The sequence below is a fragment of the Silurus aristotelis genome (genome assembly GCF_946808225.1).
Source record: "Silurus aristotelis genome assembly, chromosome: 8".
Lineage (NCBI taxonomy): Eukaryota > Metazoa > Chordata > Actinopteri > Siluriformes > Siluridae > Silurus > Silurus aristotelis.
Genome location: NC_139581.1, coordinates 1,039,282 through 1,049,281, shown reverse-complemented (window position 1 = coordinate 1,049,281; position 10,000 = coordinate 1,039,282). Strand labels below are relative to the sequence as shown.

General features: G+C 40.1%; 1 protein-coding gene across 3 annotated transcripts in view; it reads right to left on the bottom strand.

The window, feature by feature from the left end:
• Positions 1–3,178: 3,178 nt before the first annotated feature.
• The window catches only part of ppp2r3a (protein phosphatase 2, regulatory subunit B'', alpha), an 80,010-nt gene continuing 73,188 nt past the window's right edge, over positions 3,179–10,000 (bottom strand). For all 3 annotated transcript variants that reach the window (XM_083547819.1, XM_083547820.1, XM_083547821.1), the window contains 7 exons: positions 8,432–8,588; positions 6,782–6,830; positions 6,499–6,588; positions 6,217–6,392; positions 4,176–4,294; positions 3,912–4,018; positions 3,179–3,665 (listed from right to left, as the gene is read on the bottom strand). In XM_083547819.1, the coding sequence (XP_083403945.1) occupies positions 3,569–3,665; positions 3,912–4,018; positions 4,176–4,294; positions 6,217–6,392; positions 6,499–6,588; positions 6,782–6,830; positions 8,432–8,588 (795 nt within the window). In that variant the 3' untranslated portion in view covers positions 3,179–3,568. The remainder of the gene's footprint in view (positions 3,666–3,911; positions 4,019–4,175; positions 4,295–6,216; positions 6,393–6,498; positions 6,589–6,781; positions 6,831–8,431; positions 8,589–10,000) is intronic.

The window sequence follows — 10,000 nt, the reverse complement described above, 5'->3', positions numbered from 1 at the left end:
CTATACATGACTTGGTTGTGTGAGTGTGCTCACAATAAACATGATCGAGCTACTCACGCTTCCGGTTCATGGTCCGAACCCTGACAAGAACACACTGCAGAAGGTGCTGATAGAAAGGAGTTAGAACATACAGAGCATCACAGCCTATTACATATGGAGTTGTGTCACTGCAGAGGTGTCTGAGAGCCCAGGCTGACCCTGTACACCAACAAAAGCTTCTACAATGGACATCAGAACTACATCATAGAGTGTTGAAGGAAGGTCTGGTTTGATTAATTAATCTTCTCCATTATGCTGATGGCCGGGTGTGTAGGCTGGGCTTACCTGGGAAAGAGATGGCACCAGGATGCATTAGGGTAAGAAGACGAGCTGGGCAAGACTGTGTTGCCCTGGGAGATGTTCTTCTGGAAAACCTTGAATCTTGAAATTCATGTGGGGGTTCCTTAGATGTCACCAACCTCATCATTGTTACAGACCAGTCACCTCTTCCAGCAGGACAAAGTTGCAACGGTTTGAGGAACAACACAAATTAAATCCTGCTGCACTTGCTGGACAAACAAGTGAGATCCCTGATGGCTTCACCTCACATCTTTGACCTTTAAATGATAGAATTTTCAGCTGACATCTTTGCTCCAAAGAAAGGAGCATCTCCAGAGGTCTTGAGGAGTCCTGGCTGAGATGGGTCAGGGCTGTTCAGGGAAACGTTGACGAGCTGCATGATACTAAGCAGATGATTTTAGTGTGTTATGGCCTTTAACACTCTAAGGACCTACTATTGAATATACAAGATCACTACATAGAGAAAAAAAATAAAAGTTGGGAACATTATTTGAGAAGTGTGGAATGGAAGAACTCATCGGCCCATAAACTGATACACAGTATAACCATGGATGAAGATGAAGACCTTGAGCTGAGCCTCAAACTGTAATATTGACAAAACCTAAAAAAAAACATCAGACTTCACTTCTTCTCATCACTTCGTCAGAGAAACGTCTGTGAAATTTTTAAAACAAACATCAAGGATGCAGTTTCTGAATAAAAAACACAGCATGGCCACAAACAACCTCGAACATCTGGTGTGATGTCATTGGTACTGGACGTCACACAATCTCTTGTTATTACTGTAAAAACGCTCCTCTGGGTTGCAGTTACACTCCGTGTCCACAAGTCTCCGGTTCCACCTGCTCACTCTTCAACGAGTTTTTATCAAAATTCCAAATAAACTCTGAAATATTTAGCATTTTAACAGTTTTATGATCACTAGAATTTAATACACACACATTATATAAAGCATATAAACAAGTCACAGCTTGTTATCTTACTACAGGCTGTTCCTAGACACCAGCTTAAATGTAGTGTAGCATTTTATTAGCAAAAACACCACATCATTTACCATCCAAAAAAAACCCCAACGAGTATAAATGACCAGCTTTCAAAACGTTTTTAGATTTTATTTTATTTTATTTTCAAAAGGAAAAAAAATTAAAGGGAGAGGAAAAAAATTCATGCGAAAACGTGAGGCATCTACGTGAGAAACCTCGTCAAGTCTGAAAGCAAGAAAAAAAAACAATACTCATGGAAATATATTTATATTTCGATATGATATATATATATATATATATATATATATATATATATATATATATATATATATATATATATATATATATATATATATATATATATATACACACACACAGCTATATGATGATGATATAAAATGCAAGAAAAAAAAGTTGCACACAAACAGTTTGGATGTTAAACAGCGAGACGTGACTCAGCTGCACAGGGAGGAGTTTTTTTCGTTGCATAGATTGATCGTTAGCATGAAAACAACGGTGTAGCCCCACCACAGCAGGTTCCGCAACTCATGACCGAACTGCCAGAAAGTTCCAGTAAAAGCTGATTGTCCTCAAACACCGGAAGTCGCCGCAAGGGTCGTCATGGAAACACTGCGTTTCCTGATCTGTCAGGGTTTTTTTTTTTTCTCAGCGTTAAAAATCTCCACCTCCACCACGCAGTGGCAGAGACTCACCACAAAAATAATGATAATAATAATACAATAAAGTACAGAGGCATTTACAGCGGTTCTTAAAAAACACACTGCGGGTACAACACACGCACACACACTTATATAAATTATATATATATATTATATATTACACTAATTACATAAAAACAGTGTACAATTTAGAGAGTGTGTTACAGTTAGAGTTAGCAGCAGTGCTAATTCTAATCCCACTCACACTCACACACACACACACACACACACACACACACACACACACACACACACACACACACATTAATGATTTAAGATGAAGGCACCCATTAATAATGTGGACAGGGTGGTAGTGTCGAGAACAGAACAGTGCCCCCTGTGAGGTGGACAGACATTACTACACATCACAATGCTATTCGGAAAAAAAAACTAAATACAAGTAGTAACCACTAACCACTAGCGTTAGCGCATGCTAATACGTCAGCAAAGTTTGGCTAATTGGGGGGAAGAGAGAAGTCCATGGTTATAAAGGCGGCCGCATCGAAGCCGGACGTGAGCGACGCGGTGAAACGTTCTGGAATTCTCTACTAAACTATCAGTTCCCACATTTCTTTTTGCTTTGTAAAAATCCTGAATATGGAAATGTTTAATGAAGTTTGAGTTTTTTGTTTGTAGTCACAAAATGTAACAAAAAACGAAAGAAAAAGAAGAAATAAAATACTGAATTACATTTAACATTCAATACCTGAAGCGGCCACTGCATCACCACTTCAGCACTAAGTGTTCATGTGCAATATTCACTGTGCATCTTTTCACTCACTCGTTAAAAAGCACATTCTAATACCACCTTTCCAGCTCCTACACTAACGCTGCGGTGACAAATCTCACCACTACGCTTCAATCTACCAGCACATATACAATCCGATCTGCTGGTTGCTTAGCAACAACATCTCTTTTTTTTTTTAACCGAGTGAACCGCATTCGTATTGACTCAATCTCAATCTCAATCTCGTGACTATTTCCCTGCCGCCACATCGGTGCGTTTTGCATTTCGTTAAGAGAGGAATTTGTGAGATGAGTGTAAACATGTGGGCAATCCAAGTTGCTAAGTCAAATGTTATGAAGCAGTGCTAGCCAAACGAGCGGTGTCGAGCAAGATCGCATTATTTTTATAGATTTTTATATTTGTTTATTTATTTTTATCGTTCTTTATTCCTCCGAGTATAAATCCGGGAGACTTGGACGACAGCAGCGTTTCCCTTTAAGTCGCAACCATTAAAAATAAAGTGTCCTGAAGAGTTTATTTATTTATGTTTATTTATATATAACACACTGAGTGATGGAACAGCCGGACGGTTTATTCGGATTCGGGAGTTTGTTTATGAAATGGTTAAGACACTGAACGTACTGAAGCCTTGGTGGAAGTTTACAATCTCTCTCTCACACACACACACACACACACACACACACATACACATACACACACACACACACACACACACACACACACACACACAGAGTCTTTTTCTGTGCTGTAGAACAGTGTGTGTTCCGTCTTCACGTCCATTACGGAGAGAGATCAGAGATCACCAGTTTGTCTATTTTGCTTCCGATGTCAGATGTAACAGGAAGCTCCTCACACTCGTAGTCGTCCTCAAAAGACCTGCAATACACACACACACACACACACACACACACACACACACACACACACACACACACACACAGGTTATAGCAGGTTAGTGATTCACCGAGACCTTTCTGAGACTGGATTATTTTTAGTTGGGAAAGATTTGCGGCTAACAACAGATAGATGTCAGTGTTTAAATTAAGGACTTTGGAATGGTGTGTGTGTGTGTGTGTGTGTGTGTGTGTGTGTGTGTGTGTGTGTGTGTATATGTAAGATTACCCATCATGTAGCTGGTCACTGACGGTCTCCTCTGCTACCAGGATTTCGTACTCCTCTGATGCGTACTTATCCCAGTCTGAGGGCTCTGGACCCTCACTGTCCACATCCTGCACACACACACACACACACACACACACACACACACACACACACACACACACACACACACACACACACACACACACACACACATATTAGTGCATAAGACACACAGTATATAGATGGGTAGATATGAGGTAGAACCTGAAGAACTAATTGACGGACCTTCTGTACAGAGAACGGATCTCTTTGCTCGTGGTCCAGGTATTTATCCAAGTTAAAGAACGTGTCGAAGAAGATGTGGGCCATCCTGCAGCGCTTCAGATCACGCAGCGTGATCTTACCTACACACACACACACACACAAACACACTGAACTAGTGAAATAGTGATTATATCCTCTACATTATTGTTTGGTTCAGCAGTGTTACGTTCACACATGAAAGCATCACTTTTCCTGGCGTTACTTCTGAGAAAATAATTTAAATCCATATTTTATTCACAATGAAACAAAAAGCATAATAAATGTTTGAAATGTGAATATGTACATTTTTAAGGATAAATTAAGGTAATTATGAATTTGATGGCTGCAACACATCTTAGGTGCAGGACCATGTTTCCCACTGTGAAGAATCATGTCTTCTGTCTGAATACATCTGAGAACTGAGGAGAGCAGTTGCTGAAGTTTTGGGAGAGGAATGTTCTCCCATATGTGTCTGATACAGGATTCTAGCTGCTCAACACTTCTGGGTTTCCTTTGTTGTGTTTTTTGTTTCATGATGCTCCAAATGTTTTTAAAAGGTGAAAGTTCTAGACTGCAGGCAGACCAGTTCAGCACCCGGACTCTACTACTGCGAACTCATGCTGGTGTGATAATTGCAGTATGCAGTTAGCATTGTCTTGGTCAAATATGCAGGACCTTTCCTGAAAACCTGTATATAGCATTAGCATTAGCATTATATTTAGCATTGATGGAACCTTTCCGATTGTGCAAACTGGCCATTCCACATGCACTAATGCACCACCATACCATCAAGATGCGGCTTTTTGAACTGAACGCTGTTAACAATTCAGATGATCCCTCTCCTCTTTAGTCCAGAGGACGTGTGCAGAGGACGTGTGCAGAGGATGGGGCAACCAGGAAGGAAGAAAAGAGGAAGACCAAGGAGGAGGTTTATAGATGAGGTGAGGGAAGACATGCAGGTGGTTTGTTTGAAAAAGACAGATGTAGAGAACAGAGTAGTTTGGAGATGGATAATTTGCTGTGGTGACCCCTAATGGGGGAACCAAAAGAAGAAGAAGAAGAAGAAGACCTTTTTCAGACTTTTGTTTCCCCTTCCCAAATTTTTTAAAACGTGTTACAGCCATCAAATAAAAAAATTACCTTATTTCTTCCTTAAAATTTTCTGTTTATACATTTGATATGTTTTCTATGTTCTATAGTAAATAAAATATGGATTTGTGAGTTTTGTAAATGATTGCATTCTGTTTTTATTTACATTTTGCACAGTGACATTAGAGAGCATTATATAAGAGTGTTACGTTAAAGAGCTTTACATTTGAGAGGTTACAGGGGCACAGGGGGGTTAAGCGATTTGCTCAAGGGCCCAAGAGTGGCAGCTTGGCGATACTAGGGCTTGAACCCCCGACCTTCAGGTTAGTACCCAGAAGCTTAACCCCTGAGCCACCACTCCCCTTATATTAGAGAGTTACATTTAAGAAAGTTATACAAGAGTGTTACTTAAAATTTTACAGTAGAGTTACATTAATGTGGTACATTAGGAGCTGTTACTTCTGAGAAGGTTACAGGAGAGATCATTAAGAGTCTTTTGAAAGTGTTACATTAGAGGTTACAGTAAACAGTGTTAAAATAGAGGACGCTACAAAAGAGTGGGATTTTTGAGTGTTACAATAGAACGTTACTTTGTGATTGTTACTTTCGAAAGGATGCTACAGTAGTGTTAGATTACATAGTGTTACATTAGAAGGCGTAACATTAGTGTTACTTTTGAGTGTTACATTTGAGCATTTTGAGCTTTACTTTTCAGTACTTTACCTATAGGTTATGTTAAAGAATGTTACTTTTGATATTATTATTATATGAACATTACTTTTCAAAAGTTACTCGCTCATTTTGTAACATGGGTTCAGTCCTATAAGTTTTTTGGCAGTCAATCAAATGTATTACATTTAAAATTCGCTTGACTCAGGATCGCTACAGCGTAACGATTCCCTGTGAGACATTCGACCTTTGAACTGTTACTGACCGTAGCTCTCTGGTTTGACGAGGTCAAGCATCTGGCACAGTAGATCTTGGAAGGGAAGAGGTTCTATTCCCATCCCCTCCATCCGCTCACACTGTTCCTCATAGAAAAATTCCAACTCATACATAGAGAGGACGCCGTCACCATCCAGATCCATACAGCGGAACCAGTACTCTATACTGCACACACACACACACCATCATCATCATCATCATCATCATCATCTCCATTATGTATAAGACTTTAGAATTTAGGGTTCTTTACTTTACCACATGTTTGAGTTACCTCGTCTGGTTCTTCTTGTCCTCTTCTGAGATGAGGAACCACACAAACTCGGCATAACTCATACGCCCTTCTTTCTGGACAGAGATTCCTCTGAAACACACACACACACACACACACACACACACACACACACACACACCCACACACACACACACACACACACATATATATGCTATTATGGCTACAAGTGAGTGAGAATTCTAATATTCGGTGTAATATGATTGTGTGTGTGTGTGTGTGTGTGTGTGTGTGTGTGTGTGTGTGTGTGTTGTTGCACTCTTACCGAGTAACAGCTCCTGAGAAAAGCCTTCCGATGATCCTGCTGGATGAAGCTGCAATGATATAAAGCACATTTCAGCACGAACCACAAACCACCTTTTTTTACTGCATCATCTAAACTTACCTTCAGGAACATTCAGAGGGTGAGGAGCACGTCAAAAATATCACACTGGCTCAAAAATATACCACCACCACCCCCCAGAGCCACACACACACACACACACACACACACACTCAGAGCTGAAGGAACATGATAGCGTTCACAATATTTAACTCTGCTGAGGTTTGAAAAAGACATTCCTGGGAAACTGCAGCGTCACGTAACAAACGTATTTTAGGACAAGTAACAGAAAGTAATAAATTAAAGAAATAAAAATATATTTTTATATAAAATATATTGAAATTAATATAAAAATATGTGGGGAGATGGGTAACTTAGTGGTTAAGGCATTGGACTTTGGATCTAAAAATCATGAGGTGAAATCCCAGTCTGGGCCCCTGAGAAAGGCCCTTAACCCCTTAGCTGCTGAGTTGTATGAATGAGATAAATGTAAGTCACTGCGTCCGCCCCCATATACCGTGCATCCGGAAAGTCTTCACAGAGCTTCACTTTTACACATTTTGCACAGCTTTATTCCAAAATGGATTGAATTACATTTTTTTCCTCAAAATTCTACAAACAAAACCCCATAACGTCAAGGTGAAAGAAGTTTGTTTAAAATCTCTGCATATTTATTATAAATAAAAAAGAAAAGATTTACATGTACATACGTTTTCACAGCCTTCAGCCTTCAAAATTCTTTCACGTTGTCATTACGGGGTTTTGTTTGTAAAATTTTGAGGAAAGTAATTAATTTAATTCATTTTGGAATAAAACTGTAACATAACAAACTGTAGGAAAAGAAAAGTGTTGTGTTTTTCCCTCAATAATAAAAAACTTCATTTAAAAACTGCATGTTGTGTTCACTTGTGTTACCTTTTACTAATATTTAAATTAGTTTGATGATCTGAAACATTGAAGTGTGACAAACATGCAAACAAATGAGAAATCAACACTTTTTCACACCACTGTATAGATATATAAAATTGCCACACAATTGTATCTGATGTCTTTGTAGGCAGGAGCATGAAATTTTGTTGTTCAAGTGAAAAACTTGATCTGCTTACCATGGGTTGGAAGTGTGAGAAAGATCTTCTGCTATAGAGCTCCAACACTTTTGAACACCTTTGGGATGAATGTGAACGCTGACTGCACCCCAGGAACCTCCTCACCTTCTCAGCTACATCACTACCTGACTTTACTAACACCCTTGTAGCTGAATGAATCTCCACAAACATCTAGTGGAACATCTTCCCAGAAGAGTGAAGCTCATTATAACAGTAAATGGAGACTCACTGTCGAATGGGATGTTAAGAAAGAAGCCCGTACCAATGGACAGGTGTTTATTTACATTTATTTCTCATATTACAATTAGCATTTTTTAAATATTAGAGTTGAATCTTTTATGCTTTGTATTGGGTTGTTTTTCAAACTGTAAACTTTTATAGTGTTGCTTTTGAAAGAATTGAATTTTCTCAAGTTAAATGAATGGAAAAACCATAGTGTGTGTGTGTGTGTGTGTGTGTGTGTGTGTGTGTATGTAAATGAGCTCACCATGGTCATTGTAGCGAGAGAGATCTTTGGGGTCAATGAAGAGATCGTGGTCGGTATCGAGCTCCCAGAATTTACAATAAATGACATAAAAATGTTCATAAGAGAAATAATCTGTGATCTGATTAATATCGTCCTCCTCCTCCAACAGGGCCAGAGTCTGTATACACACACACACACACACACACACACACACACACACACACACACACACACACACACACACACACACACACACATATACATACACACACATACACACAAACACACACAAACACACACACTAGCTAATTAATTCAGCCAGCTATTTTCAATCAAAAGATTGTTGAAAACTGTAGAAAATGTTAATTCATGGCCTCTTCTCCCTGCACACATGTACTCTGTCTTACTCCTACTGACTTTCATTCCCTTTCTCTCCAGCGCATACCTCCACCTCTCCAGGGTCTTCTTCACCTGCTCCCTACTCTCACCACTAATCACAATATCATCCTCAAACATCATAGTCCAGGGAGACTCCTGTCTGACCTCGTCCATCAACCTGTCCATCACCACTGCAAACAGGAAAGGGCTCAGAGCCGATCCTTGATGCAGTCCAACCTCCACCTTGAACCAGTCTGTCGTTCCTACTGCACACTTCACTGCTGTCACACTGTCCTCATACATGTCCTGCACCACCCTCACATACTTCTCTAACACACCTGACTCCATACAATACCACAACTCCTCTCTCCACCCTGTCGTACGCTTTCTCTAAATCCACAAACACACAATGCAACTCCTTCTGACCTTCTCTATACTTCTCCATCAACATTCTCAAAGCAAATAAGGCATCTGTGGTGCTCTTCCTCGGCATGAAACCATACTGTTGCTCACAGATGGTCACCTCTTCTCTCAGCCTGGCTTCCACTACTCTTTCCCATAACTTCATGGTGTGACTGATCAACTTAATTCCCCTGTAGTTACTGCAGGTCTGCACATCTCCCTTATGCTTAAAGATCGGTACCAGCAAACTCCTTCTCCATTCCTCAGGCATCTTCTCACCTTCCAAAATCCTGTTAAACAATCTGGTTAAAACACCACTGCATCTCTCCTAAACATCTCCATGCTTCTACCGGTATGTCATCTGGTCCAACCGACTTTCCATTCTTCATCTTCTTAATCGCTGCTCTCACTTCCTCCTTACTAATCCTATACACTTCCTGCTTCACATCTCCACATTATCCAACCTTCTCTCTCTCTCTCTCTCTCTCTCTCTCTCTCTCTCTCTCTCTCTCTCTCTCTCTCTCTCATTTTCCTCATTCATCAGCTGCTCAAAATCCTCCCTCCATCTTCTCAACACACTCTCCTCACTAGTCAACACATTTCCATCTCCATCCTTTATTGCTCTAACTTGCAGCACATCCTTCCCAGCTCGGTTCCTCTGCCTGGCCAATCGCTACAAATTCTTTTCTCCTTCCTCAGTGTCCAACCTCTCCTACAGCTCCTCATATGCCTTTTCCTTGGCTTTCACCACATCCCTCTTTATCTGCTGCATCTCCTTGTTCTCCTGCCTACTTTTCTCATCACTCTGTC